The 21,836-nt window shown below is 44.1% G+C and overlaps 1 protein-coding gene across 5 annotated transcripts in view; it reads left to right on the plus strand.

Moving 5' to 3' along the window:
- Positions 1-21,836, plus strand: part of RCL1 (RNA terminal phosphate cyclase like 1) — a 97,950-nt gene that overhangs the window by 24,285 nt on the left and 51,829 nt on the right. For 3 of the 5 annotated variants that reach the window (XR_007146429.1, XM_047830820.1, XM_047830821.1), the window contains exon 1: positions 15,272-15,577. The exons of 1 other annotated variant lie outside the window; for it this stretch is intronic. Coding sequence is in view for 2 of the 4 variants with exons in the window: in XM_047830820.1 (XP_047686776.1) it covers positions 15,442-15,577 (136 nt within the window). In the remaining 2 variants the exon portion in view is untranslated. Of the gene's footprint in view, positions 1-15,271; positions 15,578-17,850; positions 18,110-21,836 lie in introns of those variants that run through there. One more of the 5 variants, XM_047830823.1, reaches the window with a different exon arrangement.

Below are 21,836 nucleotides of genomic sequence, written 5' to 3' on the forward strand. Positions count from 1 at the left end.
GTGTTTTTCAAATTTTTTATGACAGCATGTGGTATTTTTTTTTAGCTTCTATTTTTATAAATCAGGAAAAAAATGGGATACTTTTTTAAACAAAAATAGAAAAACTCACTGTGTCAATTTCTGAATGAATAGCTTTGGGGTGAGCACTTGCCCTTACACACCAAACATATGTAAGCACAGAAGTTACTAAATGTTCCCAGAAATCACTGGAAATTTCCCTCCAAGAAGTACACACATGTTGATGTTTCTTGGAATTCTCTGCAGCTGGTTTCCCTTCTCTGGTTTCAGACTGCTTAGTCTCAAAAATCACTGGGCTGGAATTATACAGTAACCCTATTGTTCCAATAATTCTCCCTGACGGCAAAATTCAGGGATTTGTCCCCTTTTGGCTATTAGAGTCCCAGACCTAACTATTAGCTATTCTTCTCGATGTGGTTTTGATCTCTTGGAGGATTTTCACATCAAAAGTGTCCTTCAGGGTTTTGTTTTACTGTGGTAAGCTTCCATTTGAGCCGCAAGCAGCGTGGGGGAAGAAGCAGAGGTGGGGGTGGCGGGAAGGGTAGGGAGAGAGGAGTGGAGAATATTCCATGCCGAATTCATAGTCCTCTTGGTTGTTAGACTGAAGAATGGCCCAGAGGTAGGTGACTGGGAAAGAGTCGTCTGGAAATAATGACACTGAAGATTAATGCAAAAACCTGGGAATATTTCACAACGAGAAGAAGGTAGTACATTGGGACTTTGTAGCAAGAGGGATTAAATGTAATCATAGAAGTAATGCATCACAGTAAGAGGAAGAAAGACATCGACCGATATTTAAGGAACTTTCAAGTAATTAAAGTTGTCAAGAAATGGAGCACACTGCTTCATGTGACATAAGCTGTATGCCCATGGAAATTTCCAAGAAGTTTCTGGAAGACCGTCCTCCGGGAATGGTACAGGAAGGCTGTGTCTTGGACAGAGCATTGGACTTTATTTCTCACTCAGGCTGCATGTCGGTGGTGGATTGACTACTGAAGCCTATTTGTCCTCACTCTAAAACCCAGGCTAATGGAGCACCTACTAAGTGGAAAAATGCCGGTCGCCGTGGAAAAGGGAAAGAGGAGCTTCAGTTTGAAAGTGACACCTGTAATAATTTCTACTCACATCTCACTGGCCAGAGCAAAATGCATGATCACACCTAAAATCAGGTGGGCAGTGAAATGCACGTGCCTTATGTTAGTCGGCAAACAGAAACGGTTTATAATGTAAATGGCATATAGCTTACAGGTTTTAAAAACTCAGATGTGAATAGGATTTTTGAAATCTTTCCTTGGGCTTGACAGCAGCTTGTTCTTTGTGTTCTTAAATAGTTTCACCGTTATTTCAGTTAGGACCCTCTCAGTGGTTATGTCTAGGAAAAGGCAAACTTCTGAAGCAGAAACTAACAGGAATTCAGGTATAAGGGACAGGGTTAGTTTTCCGATGCAGAGCTGTGCAATGGTACTGCTAGGATTATTGCTCTTAGACTCTTTTTCATGTTTTGTGAGAAAAAGCAACTAATTATGTCGGAGATGTGGGAAAGCAAGGTTTTTTTGCCACGGGATCAGAAAGATACAAATGTGAGAACAATGCAGTTAACTTAATTTCACTTGAATCCTGATTTTGAATTGGAAGTACCAGTATGAACTCAGTATATCTTATCTTAAAAAAGAAAAAAAAGTATTTTCTAGCTCTGTCTACTGAGAAAGCCTAGAAATAAAAACAGAATAGGTAAGAGTGCCCAGGTTATGGCCTCTAATAACCACTTCCCTCTAAAAGAAATCAAGCTTCTTGGAAAAATGGCTGATTCCAGATTAGGCACAGGAAATATAACGGGTTGAGCTGGGAACATCGTGTCATCCAAAAAGCAAGAAATTTATTTTTTTTTAAATTAAAAACTTTTTTTTTAACATTTATTTATTTTCGAGGGACAGAGCATGAGCGAGGGAGGGGCAGACAGAGAGGGAGACACAGAATCCGAAGCAGACTCCAGGCTCCAAGCTGTCAGCCCAGAGCCCAACACAGGGCACGAACCCACGAACTGTGAGATCATGACCTGAGCCGAAGTTGGACGCTTAACCGACTAGCCACTCAGGCGCCCCGAAAGCAAGAAATTTATCAAAGGAATACTTGAGCCATGCAAAAAGGCTCAGCGACCAAGTTGAATAGTCTCTTCCTGGAGAGAGGGGATACCTTGAACAGTTTTAAGAATACAAAGTGAGGTGGATTGAAACACATCGAATGTGCTTGAATTCATGAGCTCATATCCTTGCAAATCCCCAATGGACACTTTTGCAGAACTTGTTATTCTGAAAACTGGCAGATAAAGGAAAAGGAACAGAGATCTTCTCTTTCCTCTATGAACTGCACCTTGGGTAACCAAATAGTCGATGACAGAAAGCTTCTCTTTATGGAAGTTTTCCAGTTAATGAAGAAGAAATCATCGAATAAGAACATGATTGTTTTGCTGCCCCTAATGAGTGAATGGCAGTAGGCAATGATTATCAGTAGCGGCCAGCATGCAAGAAACAGACTTCTAGACATTTATGCCTCATGACAGAAGTGCACATCCTACCTATGAAGTATACCTCCTGCAAAACAAACGAGAAACGGAAACTGAATCTTGGGAATTCTCTAGGTCAGTGACTCTCAATGCTGCCTTCTAGGAAACATTTGGCATTGTCTGGGGATATTTTTGATTGTCACAATTGGGAGAGAGTGTGCTACTAACATCTGATGGTTAGAGGCTAGGGGTGCTGCCTAACCTTCTGTATGGGACAATCACCGCCCCGCCCCCTGCCACCAATGAAGAATCATTTGGCCCAAAATGTCAATAGTGCCCAGCTTGAGAAATCTGCTTTAGATCAAATAATCAATTAGTATATATACAGTGACAGAAGAGCATGTTAAGTGACATCTTAGGGATGCAATCAACAAAATCAGATATGGGAAACTGTATAAGAGAATCACAGTACCATAAAACCTCAGATTGCGAGTAACTTGTTCTGTGAGTGTTCCACAAGACCAGCAAACATTTCTTCTTTTAAAAAAAATGTTTAATGTTTATTTATTTTTGAGGAGGGGAGGGGTAGAGAGAGGAGGAGACACAGAATCTGAAGCAGGCTTCAGGCTCTGAGCTGTCAGCACAGAGCCCAAGGCAGGGCTCGAACCCATGAAACCGTGAGATCACAACCTGAGCTGAAGTCAGACACTTAACTGAATGAGCCACCCAGGCACCCCTTGACTAGCAAACATTTCTAATGAACTTTAACTTGATCAATGAATGATGTCTTGCAATATGAGTCATACGTGACGCCCAATGTCACATGATCACAACTGAGCCAATGGTTCTTGAAATTCGCCTTGATATACAAGTGCTTTGGATTACAAGCATGTTTCTGGAATGAATTATGCTTGCAAGCCAAGGTTTTATTATAGTTTCTTTAACAAATAAAAGGGTATTTATCTTTTAGAGATACATATGGAGATATTTACAGATGAAACATTATGATGTCTGGGATTTCCTTCAAAATAATTTTCAATGGATATGGGTAAATGGATGTGGGTCTAGATGAAATAAGATTGGCCATAAGTTAGTAGTTGTTGAACTGGATAGATAAGTATATGAGGGTCACTATCTGGTATATTAGGATTGTGCACAATAAAAAGTTAAAAGATTTTAATAATTTATTATATAAAATGATGGTGATAACAAATGGTAGTTTTTTAAAGTGTTATTTACTTTAAAATTAAAGGTAGCATCATTTTTAAAAATGTTTTATTTATTTAAGTAATCTCTATACCTAATGTAGAGCTCAAACTCACAACCCTGAGATCAAGAGTCTCATGTTCTTTTGACTGAGCCAGCCAGGAGCCCCAAGAGTAGCATCTTTTTTTAATCAGTGTATTAGTTATCTATTGCTGCATAACAAATTGTTCCAAAACTTAGCAGGTTCAAACAGTATTATCTCATCGGTTTCTGAGTTAACAGGAATCTGAGAGCCTCTTAGCCAGATGGTTCTGTCTCAGCATCTTTTACAATCAAGAGAGTGGCTGGGGCTGCGGTCACCTGGATGGTCCCCTTTCAAGATGGCTCCCTCACATGGCTGTTATGTGATGGCCTCAGTGCCCTGTTACATGGCCTCTCTGTAGTGCTGCGGAGTGTCCTAATGACATGGCAGCTAGATTCTCTCACAGCAAGCAATCCAAGAAAAAGAATAAGCAAGAGGCTGCAGTGCCTCTTGTGACCTAGTCTTAGAAGTCACACTGTCACTTCTGCCATATTTTCTTCATTAGAAGTGAGTCAGTAAGCCCAACCCATACTCAAGGGAAGGGAAACTCGGATCCACCCATTGAAGGCAGTTATGAAAAATTGGTGGACACATTCTAAACCACCACAATTGACCTCTCTCTCTCTCTCTCTCTCTCTCTCTCTCTTAATGCTCTATAAGATCCTAAAGTGACAGAAACACTAGTCTCTAATAAACCTATGCTAACATAAAAAAGATATATCAACTGCAATATATTGAGGGATTACACCTACATCTTACGAGGTTAAGATACCTCATTACTTGTTATTAAAAGGGTTGATCTAAATGGAACCCTAATAGTATATAACATCAAATATTATTAAATTTTTTAATGTTTGATTTATTTTTGTGAGAGAGAGAGAGAGAATGAGCAGGGGAGAGGCAGAGGGAGAGGGGGAGACACAGAATCTGAAGCAGGCTCCAGGCTCTGAGCTGTCAGCACAGAGCCTGATGTGGGGCTTGAACCCACAAAGCACAGGATCATGACCTGGGCCCAAGTCAGACGCCTAACCAACTGAGCCATCCAGGTGCCTCATCTAACATTAAATTATTTTTAAAGGTGAAATGATATATTGAAACAATTTGAAAGAAACAAAGAAGGATGAAGATTTTCAGTTAAAGCGTGCCTGGATGGCTCAGTTGGTTAAGTGTCTGACTCTTGGTTTCAGGTTAGGTCATGACCTCACAGTTTTTGTGAGTTCGGGCCCCTCATTAGGCTCTGTGCTGACAATGCGGAGCCTGCTTGGATTCTCTCTCTCCCACTCTCTCTGCACCGTCCTCCCCCCTCTTGCACTGTCTCCGTCTCTCTCAAAATAAATAAATTAATTAAAAAAAAAAGATTTTCAGTGAAGCAAGTACTGAAGTGTAGAATAAATTCTGAAGGGTAAGTTCGTTCGTGCTCTCTCAAATTTCTCTCTGGAATTAAAGGAGAGCGAATGTACAGGGTCGTTCCAAGCACATGAACAAAAACCAACTCTTAGCTTCTCATCATCCAAATATCCCCAGGCTCATCATAATCAGAAACATTCACAGCGGGCTGGATGTAATCCATTGTCTCCTTCATAGGCAACCGTATCTTGTGCAAACTGCATGATGTGAGCTACACAAAGACCCTGCTTCCTCTCCGCCTCTCAGGCATTCGCCCTCGTCCTGTAAAGGCTCTCAGATGTGCCGTAGCCTCCCTTTTGTAGGTCTTTTCCCTCCATAAAGTCAGAGAATCCCATAAAGGGTAGCTCCTGGACCCCATGCAGCATAATCACCGGAGGTGTGCATCGGGAGACACATTTCCAGAGCCAGCCCCACACCCACCAAATCAGAAAATCTTCGATTGTGGCCCGGACACATGCATCTTTAATAATATCCCCCAGGGAAGCTCAAGAACCACTGAACTGGGCTGTGAACATCCTGAGAACAGGGGCTGAGTCTTACTCACCTGTGCATTCTTAGTCTCTCACCTCTACCCTTGTACCTTCCCCAGGCATAGGCAACCCTAGGACCCTGCCAGGCGTTAGACAAATGTGTGTGGGATTGAACTGATTTGGAAAAAGTTCCATATAGTATAAAGTTCTGACTGCACTAATTCACGAAGAGATTCTATGTTGATGAGACCCTTTGACCGATAGGTTTGGTGAGGCGATCGTGTACTGTTTTTGCCGGCCTGGCATCTGTCATCTCTTACGATAGTAACACTGTAGTTTCCCTTAGAGGAGCCAGGCTCTGTCTCTCAGGCTCCATTCCTGTAGTCCAAGAGGCACCGACAAGACTTTCTCTACAAAGGAGGTGAGCCTGTGTCCCAGGTTTGGCCAATCAGAACATATATTCCTCCAGACTACTGTTATTGGTTCAGAAACGGGTGTGTGACTCAGTGAGAGCTCTACTCCAGATTTGCTGGTGCCATTAGGAGAGACGTGGCTTCCTCGCGCTGGGTTTGCTAAGCTGGTGTAACAGAAGTCTAGACTTTCTAATGACCATCTTTGCTGCCACCTAATCTACTTTTGGTCTCTACAGATTTGCCTGTTTGACACTTCATATAAATGGAACCACACGACAGGTGGATTTTTCTTTTTTTAATAGATGGCTTCTTTCACTTAGTATGATGTTTTCAAGGCTCATCTATGGTGTAGCACATATAGTGCTTCGTTCCTTTTTATTACCGACTAATATTGCAGTGTATGGATATACTCTATTTTGTTTGTCCATTTATCAGTCAGTGGACATTTGGGTGCCTTTGACTTTTCATGGACCAGTAAATTCCTTTCTGTGGTGAAGTATTTCTATAACAGTGAAAAAGCTTGTAATGCAGACAGTTCTGAATCAAATATTGGAACATGTGATTTCATGAGTGACAAGTATGATTTGGACAGAGACAGTGAATAAAATATGAGAATTTAAGACAGGGGCGCCTGGATGGCTCAGTTGGTTAAGTACCCAATATCAGCTCAGGTCTTGATCTCACAGTTTATGAATTTGAACCCTGCATCGGGCTGTGTGCTGTCAGCTCAGAGTCCACTTCGGATGCTCTGTCTCCCTTTCTCTCTGCCTCTCCCCTGCTCACGCGCTCTCTCTCTCTCCCTCTCTCAAAAGTAAATAAACATTAAAAAAAAAAAGAAGAAGTTAATAAAAAAAAAGAAGTTAAGAGAGTCCTAGAAAGTCAGGGATGTATTGTTTATGTGACAATGTTACATTTGTGTATTACGTGTAAATTCACACTTAAAGTTTCATAATTATAAATCACAATGTTTCCTAATTGTGATGTAGCTTCAAGACTGGCAACTGGAGCCTTGAGAATTCTGCTCTGAGTGTTGATCACCTTCTGATCATCCACTTCTCTGTCACTTTCACTGTCAATGAAGGTGGTTTGAGGTTGTCTGTAAAATAAGACTCAAGTTTCTCTCTTCGCCCCTGTCCCAAAGGCTCTAAAAACTAGCACACAAACATTTTCGAATTGTATCAGTGTTTTTGCTGCTAATAGTCATGGGAAGACAGATGTTCAATATCACAATGAGTCTCCAAGAATCATTAAAAAAAGAATCTTCAAAAGCACTACTTATGGTTATTCCTGGCCATCGTCTAAATGTTAGTGGGAGTCAGGCCAACGTCTTCTAGCTCAATATCCCAACCTTCTTAGATGCTCCTTTGGGACAGGGGGCTCTGCTCGTCCTAGAGGACTAATGACCTGCGAGCTTCTTGGAACTCTGAAAGTCTGTAATCTCTACCAGCTCCTCAGTTAACACCTTTCACAATATATTTAACTAATCAAGAGATGGAGAAGGAGAATAGACTCTGGGAGTCAGACAGACCTGGGTTTGAAACCCACTGTATTAATTTTCTGTAGCTGGGTAACAAACCACACACATAGTGGCTTGAACACATACTCATTATCTCACAGTTTCTGTGGGTCAGGAGTTCAAGCCTGGCTGGGTTCTGTGCTTCAGAGCCACACGAGGTTGTAACCAAGGTGTCCATCAGGAAGGGGTTCTCACCCCCAGGGTCAACTTCTAAATAGTCACTTTAACAACTTGGATATGTAGATTTATGAACTTCATCAAATTTGGAAAGATTTACTCACAATTTTTTTTTCAAATATTCTTTCTGCCCCGTTCTCTTTCTTGTCTGCTTCTGCAACTCCCATTACGTGTGTGTTCGAAGGCATCCCGTACATCTTTTGTTTGTTTGTTTTTTAAGCTTCTCAAAGCATGGTTCTTAAGCCATCAAGACCAACTTGGAAGTTATTGGAAATGCGAATTCTTAGGTTTTGCCCCAGATATATTGAAGAGACTGTGGGAAAGAGGCCCAACAATTGTGTGTGTGTGAATTAAAGAATAGTTGACACACAATGTTACGGTAGTTTCAGGTGTATACCATAGTGATTTGACAAATCTATATGTTATGCTATGCTTACCATATACTTGCAATATCATAGACCATATTCCCTACACTGTACCTTTCATTCCCATGACTTATTCATTCCATAACTGGAAGTCTGCACTTCTTATTCCCTTTCACCCATTTGCCCATACCCCAACTTCCTACCCTCTGGCTACCATTAGGTTGTTCTCTGTATCTATGAGTCTGCTTCTGTTGTGTTGGCTCCTTTGTTTTGTTTTTTAGATTCCCCATGTAAGTAAAAATCATATGGTATTTGTCTTTCTCTGCCTAACTTGTTTCACTTAGCATAATACCCGTAGGTTCATCCATGTTGTTGCAAATGTCAAGATCTCATCTTTTTTTCTTTCTTTTTTTTGGGGGGTGGGAGGGGGTGGAAGAGAGAGGAAAAGGAAAAGAGTTACAGAATCCCAAACAGGCTTTATGCTGATCATGAAGCCCAAAGTGAGGCTGAATTCCAGGACTCTGGGATCATGACCTGAGCCCAAATCAAGAGTCAGAAGCTCAACCAAATGAGCCACCCAGATGCCCCAAGATCTCATTCTTTTTTATGGGTAACATTGCATTGTGTACATACACCATATCTTCTTTGTCCATTCATCTATTGATGGACACTTATGTTGCTTCCATATCTTGCCTATTGTAATAGCTGCAATAATAATAGACAATGCTACAGTAAACATAGAGATGCACATATCTTTTTTGAATTAGTGGAATATCCAGGAATGGAATTACTGGATCATATGATAGTTCCATTTTGAAGTTTTTGAGGAACATCCATATGTTTTCCACAGTGGTTACACCAGTTTATATTCCCACCACCCATGCTCAAGGGTTCCTTTTTCTCCATATCCTCACCAACACTTGTCATTTTTTGCCTTTGTGATTTTAGCTATTCTGACAGGTGTAAGGTAATATTTCATTGTGGTTTTGATTTGCATTTCCTTGATGATTAGCAGTTTTGAGAGCATCTTTTCGTGTGTCTGATGGCCGTTTGTATGTCTTCTTCGGAAAAATGTGTATTCATATCCTTTGGCCATTTTTTAATTGGACGGTTTGGTTTTTTGGTGTTAAGTTGTGTACATCCTTTGTATATTTTGGATATTAACCCCTTATTGGATATATCATTTGCAATTATCTTCTGCCGTTCAGTAGGTTGCCTTTTGTTTTGTTGATGGTTTCCTTTGCTGTGAAAAATCCTTTTATTTTGTCAGTCCTAATAGTTTATTTTTGCTTTTGTTTCCTTTGCCTGAGAAGACATCTAGAAAAATGTTGCTAAGGCCAGTGTCCGAGAGATTACTGCCTGTACTCCTCTGGGACTCTTATGGTGTCAGGTCTTACATTTAGGTCTTTAATTCATTTTCAGTTTATTTTTGTGTTTGGTGTAAGAAAGTGGCCCAGTTTCATTCTTTTGCATGTAGGTGTCCGGTTTTGCTAACACCATTTGTTGGAAAGATTGTCTTTTTCCCATTGCATATTCTTGCCTCCTTTATCGTAGATTAATTGACCATATAAGAATGAGTTTATGGGGTGCCTGGATGGCTCAGTTGGTTATACATCTGACTCTAGATTTTGGCTCAGGTCATGATCTCACACTTTGTGAGACTGAGTCCCATGTTAGGCTCTGCATGGCACAGAGCCTGCTTGGGATTCTCTCTCTCCTCTCTCCCTGCCCCTACCCCTGCTTGTTCTCACTTCTCTCAAAATAAGTCAACTTAAGGGGCGCCTGGGTGGCTCAGTCGGTAGAACATCCGACTTCGGCTCAGGTCATGATCTCATAGTTTGTGAGTTCGAGCCCCTCATTGGGCTCTGTGCTGACAGCTCAGAGCCTGGAGCCTGCTTCCGATTCTGTGTCTCCCTCTCTCTCTGCCCCTCCCCTGCTCATGCTCTGTCTCTCTCTCTGTCTCAAAAATAAATTAAAAAAAAATTAAGTCAACTTAAAAAAAAAAAAAGAATGTTTATTTCTGGGCTCTCTATTCTTTCCCATTGATCTAAATGTCTACTTTTTGTGCCCGTACCATATTGTTTTGATTATTTTAGCTTTGTAGTAGATCTTAAAATCTGAGATTGTGATTCTTCCAGCTTTATTCTTTCTCAAGATTGTTGGCTACCTGAGGTCTTTTGTGGTTCCACATAAATTTTAGAATTCTTTGCTCTAGTGCTGTGAAAAATGATATTAGTATTTTGATAGGTATTACATTGAATCTGTAGATTGCTTTGGGTATATAGACTTTTAAAAAATGTTTAATCATTTATTTTGATAGACAGAGTACACACACATGCACAGCAGCAGCAGGCTCTGTGCTGTCAGCACAAAGTGCAATGCAGGGCTCGAGGATGAACTGTGAGATCATGAGCTGAGCCCAAATCAGGAGTCAAATGCTTAACTGACCACCCAGGTGCTCCAAGGGTATATGGACATTTTAACAATATTAATTCTTCTAATCCATGAGCATGGTATATCTTTCCATTGTTCATGTTGCTTTGCAATTTATTTTATCATTGTTTTATAGTTTTCAGAGTACAGGTCTTTCACTCCCTTGGTTAAGTTTATTCCTAGGGTTTTGTGTGTGTGTGTCGGGGGGAGGGAGGGTATAATTATAAATGGGATTTTTAAAAATTTCTCTTTCTGCTACTTTGTTATTAGTGTATAAAAATGCAACAGATTTATGTGTATTAATTTTGTATCCTGCAACTTTACTGAATTCATGTATTACTTTTAACAGTATTTTTTGGTGGACTCTTTGGGGTTTTCTTTGTATAGTGTCATGTCATCCAAAAATAGTGACAATTTTACTTCTTCCTTAGCAATTCAGTTGCCTTTTATTTCTTTTTCTTGTCTGATTGCTGTGGCTAGGACTTCCAGTACTATGTTGAATAAAGTTTTGAGAATGGACATCTTTGTCTTGTTCTTAATCTTAGAGGAAAAACTCTCAGTATTTTACCATAGCCATCTATGTTTTAACAAACCCTCTGGGGCACCTGGGTGGCTCAGTCGGTTAAGTGTCTGACTTTGGCTCGGGTCATGATCTCATGTTTGTGGGTTTGAGCCCTACATCAGGCTCTGTGCTGACAGCTCAGGGACTGAAGCCTGCTTTAGATTCTGTATCTCCCTCTCTCTCTGTTCCTTCCCTGCTTGTGTTCTGTCTCTGTTTCTCAAAAAATAAAATAAAAAATGTAAAAAACAAAACAAAACAAAACCCACAAGCCCTCCGGGCAGTTCCTGTACATGCTAAGGTTTGAAAACCACTGGTTTAGATAGTTCTGGATTTATTGATTTAGGATATCCATGTCTCTTTCAATTAATTGATTAAGTAATTGATTCTAGTCATACTTGTTGAACTCCTGCTAGGTGCTAAGCACTGGGGATACAATGGTAAGACACTACCTCTACTCTACATGACCGAATACTGTTCTTGCACTCACTGGATCGCTCAGTGTTTTCAGGAAGGCTGCCCACATAAATAGGTTATGCAAAAATGTAGTTGTGAATAGTTATTGTGCGAGCCCAGGGCAGAGCACTAAACACAGAAATTCATCCTAAAACTGAAACAGGTAATCATTATTTCCAGGCTGAGCTGAGAAAAATCCTATAGAACCACTATGGTTTGAATAAAGGAGATGATGAGATAGCAGAGTGGGTAGAAATGTGTTGAGCAACTTTTTGTACAGATGGGGAAGAATCCATTTCTACTCTGGTCCCTAAATTCAATGTCCCATTGCTGAGCCAAGGACACTCTTATCCTTATATTATCCTTATCCTTATCTTTTTTTGTATGGATGTGATTATAAGGCAAGGTATATGTCATTTATCATTTGGTGTGAAAGAAAAATCTATGAGATTAAAAAGTTTGTAATGGGCAATTTCAAATATACATGAAAGTAGAGAGAATTATATCCTAAACCCCTATATACTTAAAATCCAACTTTTGACCTAGTTGGTGTGAGGACCAGTAAGATCATGTATGCAAAGCCTTTAGCTGAGAGCCTTACTCTCAGTAAACTTTCAATAATGACTTGTCGTACCAGTCAGGGTTCAAAAAAAAAAAAAAAAAAAAAAAAAAGCAGAACCACTCACTGGAGATTTGCTATAGGGATTTGATCTAATGCAATCGTGGAGGCTGATTTTAGTCTGTGAGGCTGTTGCCTTTGTGCCTGTTGATAGGACCCAAAGTCAGTAGGACATGCTGGAATGCGCATCACTCTCTCACTGCCTGCAAGCGTCCAACCTCAATGATGTGAGGGACCAGTAGAAGATGGTGTCCTTCATCATGGAGGTAAATGCATAATTGGCCCAGCAGCTGGAGTTGCTAAAGCAGGATCTGGCGGAAGCTGGAGGAGCTAGGGGCCCAGTCCAATAAGGAAGGTCAGCCTCGGGTAAGTATGTGAGCTGCAAGAGAGCCTGCTACCCTGCAGTGACCTTTCAAACATGAACAACGTGGCTGTGCCTTTGCGCTTGTCTTCCAAATCTTTCAAATCTCTCGGGGTTGGCTAACCTAGAATTATGGGAAATCAGAGACATGTAGTTTTAGTTATCTGTTACTGTGTAACAAACTACCCCCAAACTCATAGCTTAAAACAGGACCAATCGTTTTAGTTCAGGAATATGCAGCTTGGGCAGGGCTTGGTGAGGACAGCTTATCTGTGCTCCAAATGGTGTCAGCCATAGTGGCTCCATAAACTGGCTGGAGGCTGGCTGGGGACTGGACTCCTCCGAATGCTGTCCACTGGAATAGTCAGCACTCTGTGTGGTCTCTCTGGCATGGCAGCCTTATGGTAGCTAGACTTTTTACTGGAGATTCAGGGTTCCAAAGATATGTGACTCAAGAGAGAGGGAGAGGGAGCTACAGAGGGAGACAAACAGGAAGATGGGATTTCTATTCTGGTTGTCATTTATTAGCTATGCCACTTTAAGCAGGTCATTTATTCTCTCTCAACCTCAGTTCTCAAATTTTAAAGATCAGGATTCACTCTGCCCAGAAGATGACTCTGAGACAATAATTCGAGTGGAAGTAGTTTATTTGGGAGTTAATCCCAGGAAGTATCAGAAGGCAGCTGAGAAGTATTCAGGGAAGAGAGGAAGCTAGTCACCAGGTAAGTCACCACAGTGGGCAGCTGGAACTTAAAACCTCTGCGGAACCCTAGGGAAACACTGTAAAATATATACCACAGAGCTATTTTGTCCAAGGGTTCAGGATCTGGGATATTTATACATCAATGCCCATCAGTCATTGGTTGAGGACTCTGGGGATTAATTCCTCAGCACTTTTTTTTCCCCTTTAAGTTTATTTATTTATTTATTTATTTAGAGAACACAAGTGAGAGATAGCAGAAAGACACAAGGAGAGAGAGAATCCTAAGCAGTCTCCATGCTCTGTCAGTGCAGAACCTAACTGGGGCTCAATCTCATGAAATGTGAGATTATGACCTGAGCTGAAATCAAGAGCCAGACGCTTAACCGACTGAGCCACCAGGTGCCCCAATTTCTCAGCACCTTTGGTCTACTGAGTTCCATGCAGGTGGGAAAAACCCTTAGACAAAGAGATACAGGTGCTGTTGGAGGAAAATGAGCAGATTTGCATTGCTGAAGGGATATGAACAAGGCATCAACGGGGTTTGCTACAGAGTATAGTAGCTGTGTTTTAAGGTTGTTGAGGAATTAAAATGAGATGGTATTAAAAAAAAAAAAATCCACTCCTGGTGTGATGGCGCCTGTATTTGCTTTGGCACAGACCATTGCAGGATTCAAAGAACGCCCTCAGAGGTCCAGGAGCTTTCAATACTCACATGGGAAGACACTGCCAATTTCCTGAAAGGCAGTCTCAAGAAATGGCAATAATATAAATGCATTACCCACCTCCCTTAATAGACTTCTGCACTGCTTGTTAAATTCTGTCTTTTCCTCTAATAACCTGTCACTCTGTGGGAGTTCAGACCTCTCCAGTGGTTCCTCATAACCCAGTCTCATCTACGCAAGACTTGCTACCTTGGTTAATCTTACCTAAGCTCCACCCCTTGCAGATCTCTGCCATCTTCCTCCCTCCCCCTGCCTAGCCCCTAAATGTTCTGGAACTCATGATCTGGTGATATTGTCCAAGAACGGTTGCAAACCCGTGTTATTATGATATTGGATTCTTCAGTTCGTGGTCATTTGATAGATATCTGCGCCTCTCTTAAGGTTTTTGAGCCGAGGAGTGACACAATCCAATCTTTGGGAAGATTCTGGTGTGCAGGATTAAAAAGATAGGAAAGAGGGGAAAGCAGAGTCCGTGTGTGTATGTGTGAAGTTATTACAACTACCCATTTTGAGGCATGCGGGGTGGGAGGAACAGACTTGGCGAGAAGCGCTGTGAATGTAAAGGGACCGATGTGTAAGGGGCAAAGAAATCTTGGTGTCTCATAATAAAACAAGCAATGGCCTGGTGTCGCAAGACTCCGGTCCCAAAGCATGCGGCCACTGTCACCTGTGCAATGTTCCTCGAATCTTTCCTCAAGCGTAAGGAGGGAATGGGACTACCCCGCCTGGTGACAGCGGGGAGCGTGGGGACAGCGCCGGCAGCGTGCTCAGCGCGGAGTCTGCAACTGGATGAGCGCGCCAATCCCGTTTTCTCCTCTATAAAGAAAAAGGCGGGGAGATAATACCTTCCACATTTAGGGTTTGCGGTCAGTACTGAGGCTAAGTACCAGGCATGTGGTAGGCACCCAACCCCAGCCCGTCGCCTCCCCCGGCCGCCACGCCAGGAGAGACCCCAGGGAGACCTGCGGGGCAAGCGAGCTACCACACCGGGCTCCCGGGCCACCCCCCGCACGCGCTCCCTCCCGCCAGGCGCTGTTGCCGGGGCCCGGGCACCTCCCCACTCCAGCGCGGGCCAATGGCAGCGCGGCCCGGGCACCGCCCAGCTCCAGCGCTGGCCAACGGAAGCGCGGCATGGGCACCGCCCTGATCTCGCGCGGACCAATAGCCGCGAGATCCAGCGCGGGAGCCGCCCCCGGTCGGGTGGGGAGGCGGGGTGTCGGTCACCGACTCCGCCCCTCTCCCCTCTGACCCGGTGTCTCGTCTCTCCGTCTTCCTGTTCCAAACCACGTGGACGCGCCGGGGGCTGCGGGGCTACGAGAGAGAGCCCGGGTCACCACCGCCGCTGTCGCCGCCGCCGCCGGGGTCGCGACCCTCGCGCCCGTCCGAAGTCGCTGCGCCCCAGCCGCCGGCACCTTTGCCGAGGGCGCGCACATGGCGACCCAGTCGCACTCCCTCAGCTACGCGGGCTGCAACTTCTTGCGCCAACGACTGGTCCTGTCCACCCTGAGTGGGCGCCCCGTCAAAATCCGAAGGATTCGGGCCAGAGACGACAACCCGGGCCTCCGAGGTACCTCGGGGCGGGCAGCGCGCAGGATGGGCGTGGGGGCCGCGGGCGTGCGGCGCCGATGCCCCGGGGGGCGGCGCGCGGGGAGCCTGCGCGTCCCGCGGGCGCGGCGGGGAGGGCTAGTGGCGCGTCGCCCCCGCACCCGGGCGCGCCCGGGCTGGGGTGGGGGAGGCGGGGTCGGGCCCGAGGGGCGTGCTCCGCGGCGCGCTGCGCTGGCGGCTCCGGGGCGCTGGTAGTAAACAGCTACACGTTTTCCAGCACTACGTGTTGCAACAAATCCCGGGCATCGCCCCCTCGCCCGCCTTCGGTCCCTCTTGGTCTCGCCCTCGCTGAGAACCTCTCAAAGGATAAAGGCAGTTTGCTGGACCGAAATGTGATTGGGCAGTTATAAGATGGAGAGAGATTTGGAGAGAAAAGTACCTACCACTGGTTGGTTCCACGTCCTGTCCCAAAACACGTCTCAGAAACAGCTGCCCCCATGGACATCGGCTGTCCCTGTCGCCATGATTTCTCGGCTGCCCTCACACCTCTCTGTGGATGTGGATTAAAGACATTTTAAAAATTCTTTGTTTTTAGCCGTATCTGTGATGTGCGCAGGACGGAAGCTTTGGGATAAATTTTTTAACAGTCATGGGCCTAATTGCCTTGCCTTTAGTAAGAGATTTGGTGACGAGCGCTAAACTACAGGTTTCCGAGTCCCTCTTTTGCCCTACAACGGTGGATTGATTATAAAACAGGCCCTATTTAAACCCAGATCAAGTTAAGTGGTGCCGATTTTCAACTGGTCCCCTGGACACATGCATTTTAAAGCTTCTGTCTGGTTATCCCAAACTGAGAGAGCCCCCCGAAGTGGGGGGCGGGGGGGGGGGGGAGGAAGGAAAAACCTATCTGCACCTTGAAGGAGAGGGTTTGTGGTTGGTCCTGGAAGCTTTGTGGGTCGTGTGGAAGTGTGTAATTTTGCACCAACTTCTGTACTATGTGGCCAGCCCGTTTCATCATCTGTCTGATGACTATTCTGGAGGGTTACATTTCTGCTTCTCTTGAATGGTGATTGGTTGCGCATAAAGGGAAAATGCCATGTCATTGATGGAGACAGAGGGTTAGCAAAGAAAGAACCAGAAGACCCTTTATACCTGGTGACCATGAGAAAAGTTTGTGTTGGTACATGATTGTCTTCTGTCTACTGCTCAGAAACCCTGAGGAAGTTTAAGGAGGGACCCCAAGCATGGTTTATGCTGGGTATTCTCCACATTTCTTGCCCGTATTTTGTGTCTGTTTGGGCAAAGCAATTGCTTGATTGCTTTCCTCTGTGGCATTCTCAGCCAGCTCTCCCCTTTACCTCCAGGTTACTCTAGAGAACTTGCCATTGGCTGGATATGGTACGACCAGCTTCTCCTTCTGTGAACACTGGGCGTAGTTTTTGTTTGTTTGTGTGTTTTGTTTTAATAGGAATAGAAGCACTGTGTCCTGGAAACCTGGGATTTCTGTGGAAAATATAGTACCTGTAAGATACAATTTAGTGTTTGTCTTTCGACAGGTGGCCTCCAAACTAATATTTAATGTTCCAAAGGATTCTTCCCTCCCCCCTGCCCCGGTCCTCTGTTTGTGAACTTCTCTTCGCTGCCACGCACACGAACTCTCATTTCTTCCAACAGGGCCGGGCCACTTTGCACTTTTCCTGGAACGACGCCACACTCCACTACCTGGGGGAGGTAGTGCTTGTTGGCAGATGTGCTGGTGTTTTATGGGGAGCACTACATAGAGCCTTATTTTTCTTACCTGATTAATATACCAAGGGGGAAAAAAAAAGAGGCTCCTGATTTAGAGTTCTTTGTGCTGGTTCCAAGTCCTGAGAAATCTTGTAGATGTTTGTTTGATTTCTTCAAGAGGGAACTGAGATAAATGTATATATATGCATTCATAGTTACACACCCCTGTGTATGTATACATATGCATATCCACACACATACGTGCCTGTTTATGGATGTCAATACAAGGGGCCCCTGATACAAGATACATGGTCATAGTCGAGAAAGCCCTTGGTAGTTTGATTGAAGGTGTAGCCAGGGGGCTGTGTTGCCAATCATCTGTCCCTTTCTGACTCTTTCTGACTCAGGTTCTGAGAATTGGCAACAACTCAGCCTATCCAATAAAATCTTCGGCTTAAGTAGAAAACTTGCATCTCTTGAAGGTGCTTGCTTAATCATCCCTTCTGGAGGGTGGGGGGTGTGGGGCCTGCCTCAGGGGCAGTGGTTCAGAAAAGGTTACTGAGCCCCAGCATATGCAAGGCTTCGTGGGAGTGTAAACATGAGAAGCTGCTTGCTCCATCCTCCAGGAGCTTTCGAAGTAGGAAGTGCTTGAGAGAGTGGCTTGAGTAACGTGGACTAGGAAGGGCTGAGCGCTGTGAAGGGACTCAGAGGAGGTAGGGCAGAGGCTTCCCTGGGGCTTATCAAAGGAACACTTTCTGTGTCTGCTGCCGGTCTGGACAGATAGGATGGTGACTGCCAGAATCACTGTCGGTGAAGGGAACAGCTTGTAAGTCAAAGAGTTCTTTGTTTATTACGTTGAGGTAAAATGCTTAATGTGTTGCGGTTGTAGTAGCTGGGTGGTTAAGAGCTTGGTCTGAGTCAGACCTTGGTTTGGGTCCTGGTTCTGCTTTTGCTATATTAGCTCTTGGACTTTGGGTGAGTTCTTTAACATTTCCGAGCCTCGGTTTTTTCATCGGTAAAGCGAGGCCAGCGTTACCAACCTCATAGGGTTTTTGTAAAGATTAAGTGAAATAACACTCGAAGTGCCCCGAACAGTGCCTGGCACGTCGGCAGAATAAACGTTAGTTAGCTGGTTTTACTACGTAACTTCTGCCTCGAGTATAGTTCTGCTGTCTGGTGTCCGAAATCCGTTCCTGCTTCTATATGGGAACTTTTCACAACTTTCAACTTTGTCTTCTTTTAAAGAGAATTGTGCCTTGATTTCATCTTCTTTTTTCAGTCTAAAGGGTTCCTTTTGGGTGACGGCTCCCAAGTATTTGTATGTATTATGTATAATGTAGTGGTTTTCCACGAGGGCAGTTTTGCTTCCCAGGGGGACATTTGGCAGTTTTGGGGGATATTTTTGGTGGTCACAACTGGGAGGCTGCTTCTGGCATCTAGTGGGTGGAGCCCAGGGGTACCATAAACATCCTGCACCAGGCAGCTTCCTCACATGAACAGTTGTGCCCAAAATGTCAACAGTGTGGATGTTGAAACACACCCTGGCATACAAGACTTCATTATTAAGCCTTTTCCTTTTTTTTTCTTTTCCCCGTGTCTCCGATGGTTGGGAATAGCAGCATGTCAACCAAGAAAGCTGCTCGGGGATTCAGAAGGGGATGAGACACAGGGTCACACTCTGTGACTTCAGGCAGACAAGCTGACCTCTTAAGTAAAAGTGCCTCCTTCCAACGCAGAGGGATTGTACATAATGAGAAGAATTTGAGCCACAAGGAAAGATGATCCTGGAATTGCTTTTATTAATTGTACAACCATATGTGTAATTTTTGCTTCACTCTTGAGAAACTTGAACAGTTGTGTTTCGTTCTACTCTTCCTATTAGGAGAAAATCTTTTTTTTTTTTTTTTTTTTTGGCTGCTATTTTCCTGCAGGTAGAAAGCCAAGGTATAGTTAGCATTAGGTAAACTAGCTGGTGAGGTTGACCGCAGGGCTGGAAGGAGACTGCAGCCAGCTCCCGCCCTCCGGGCTTGTTCTCCCTTTGAACTGCATGATGGACTTGGCTGTTCCTTGTCATGTTATAAAGCAGCCGTCCACACTGCCTCTGTCTCTGGATTTCCTGAGGGCTGTGTCATGCAGGGTTAGGTTGAGTTCACAGTGGGTAAGGTGAGGTCCAAATGGAAAGAATTCCGCGAGAATGATGGCCGTTTTAAGTGGGAATAACAGAAGGATAGACTTGGGAAGGAGGAGCCCTGCGTTAGCAGTTAGGACGCAGGCCTGCTCCGGCCCTGGTCCCTGAGCTCCGGTCCCCGTCCCTGAGCCAGTCACCTGACTGAGCCTGGGTTCCCCTGTGATATTGGAGAGAGGAGTTACGTGGACCCACGGGAGTGCTGCATGGGGCACAAGCAGATGAGATTCCGAAAAGGGAGGGGTGAATGGAGTTTTAATGAAAAGAATTCCTTCAGATGTGTTGCTGAAACGTGCTACATAGAGGTCCTTTGAAAGGAAAACATCTTTTGGTAAATTGATGGGTTGTTTTGGGGATAAGTCTGGCTGTTCATAAATTGCATCTTCTGGAAGGAGAATTGTAAGGGAAACTTGTTTTTCTCCTCTGAATACTTCTAACACCAGATGTGTGGGTTTTTTCCCCTACAAAGCAGTTCTCCTGTTCTCAACTAGCAACAACTGGGTGTACTACAGATTTAACTCAATTCTGACACTGTCTACATGGAGATAACTTCAGATCCCACAGGGTAAGGGCTCGGTCCCACCAGACTGCTGCCACTTGAGGTGCCAATCACAAGTCCCAATCGCACGTTCAGGCCGCTTGTACTTATGACCAACTGGCTGTATAAATCGGGGGTTCCCACACCCCCTTCTTGGACTGATAATTTGCTACTGATAATTTGCTCACAAAGCTCAGGAAAACACTAATTTACCAGTTTATTATAAAGGATTTTATGAAGGATACGGCTGCACACACACAGATGAGGTATGTAAGGCCAGGCCCCGAAGGGTCCCGAAGCAAGGGCTTCTGTCCCTCTGGAACCAGAGTATGCCACCCTTCCAGCATGTGTGTTCATTCACCAGCCTGGAAGTTCTCTCCTTGTTCTAGAGTTTTACAGGATTTAATCTCCAGGCAGCCTCCCCTTCGCTCAGGGTCAGTTGGTGGGGCCGAAGTTTCCAAGCCTCTAATCACTTTTTTTCTGGTGACCAGTCCTATTCTGAGGCTGTATATGGGCCTCATCCTAAGTCACCTCATCAGCCTAAATTCAAGTGTCCTCCAAAGGGGCTCCTTATGAATAAATTTTAAAAGACACTCCTATTATTTTGGAACTTCCAAGGGTCTTAGGAGCTCTGTGCCAGGAATTGGGAACAAAGACCAAATACATTTATTTATTTTCTTTTGAGTGTTTATTTATTTTGAGAGAGCATGCATGTGAGCAGGGGAGGAACAGAGAGAGAGGTGGAGACAGAATCCCAGGCAAGCTCCATGCTGTCAGCACAGAGCCCAGTGAGGGTCTCAGTCCCACAACCTGAGATCATGACCTCAGCTGAAATCAAGAGTCGGGTGCTTAACTGACTGAGCCACCCAGGCACTCCACCCATTACTTAGTATACCACAAGGAGCACCTGTATTTTATTTTAGTAACGATAGTAGATTGAATAGTGTCTTGTTGATTGGGAACCTGCCCTTTTGTGCCTCTGTTGACTGTTACAGTTTGCTGCCACCTGACAATTATTGGGAGCCCCAAATGAGATACTCATCTTTTAAAGACAAATGCTAAGAATCCTAATGGTCTTCTTTCACATCTGCTGTTGCTTGGAAGCTGTAAAATGCTGTTCCAGATGGAACTGTGTACCATGTTTTTTTTTTTAAACTAAGTTTTTGGGGCGCCTGGGTGGCGCAGTCGGTTAAGCGTCCGACTTCAGCCAGGTCACGATCTCGCGGTCTGTGAGTTTGAGCCCCGCGTCAGGCTCTGGGCTGATGGCTCGGAGCCTGGAGCCTGTTTCCGATTCTGTGTCTCCCTCTCTCTCTGCCCCTCCCCCGTTCATGCTCTGTCTCTCTCTGTCCCAAAAATAAATAAAAAACGTGGAAAAAAAAATTAAAAAAAAAAAAAGAAAGAAAAAAAAAGAAAAAAAAAAGAAACTAAGTTTTTAGTTATTTTTTGTTTTTTAAAAATGTTTATTTTGAGTGTGTGTGTGTGTGCATGTGGTTGGGGCAGGGGCCGAGAGAGAGAAGGAGAGAGAGAATCCCAAGCAGGCTCGCAGCTGTCAGCTCAGAGCCCTACATGGGGCTTGATCCCACAAACCATGAGATCATGACCTGAGCTGAAATTAAGAGTTGAATGTTTAACTGTGTGAGTCATCCAGGCACACTGAAAGCTAAACTTTTGATTTTGAGATTGTTGTGGATTCATATGCAGTTGTAATAAATAATACCAAGAGATCTTGTCTGTACTTTAGCCAGTTTCCCCCATATGTAACATCTGGAAAAACTATAGTAAAGTATCATTTCCAGGAAATTGACATTGGTAAGAGTAAAGACACTGAAC

Source organism: Prionailurus viverrinus, chromosome D4 (genome assembly GCF_022837055.1).
Source record: "Prionailurus viverrinus isolate Anna chromosome D4, UM_Priviv_1.0, whole genome shotgun sequence".
In the NCBI taxonomy this organism is placed as follows: domain Eukaryota; kingdom Metazoa; phylum Chordata; class Mammalia; order Carnivora; family Felidae; genus Prionailurus; species Prionailurus viverrinus.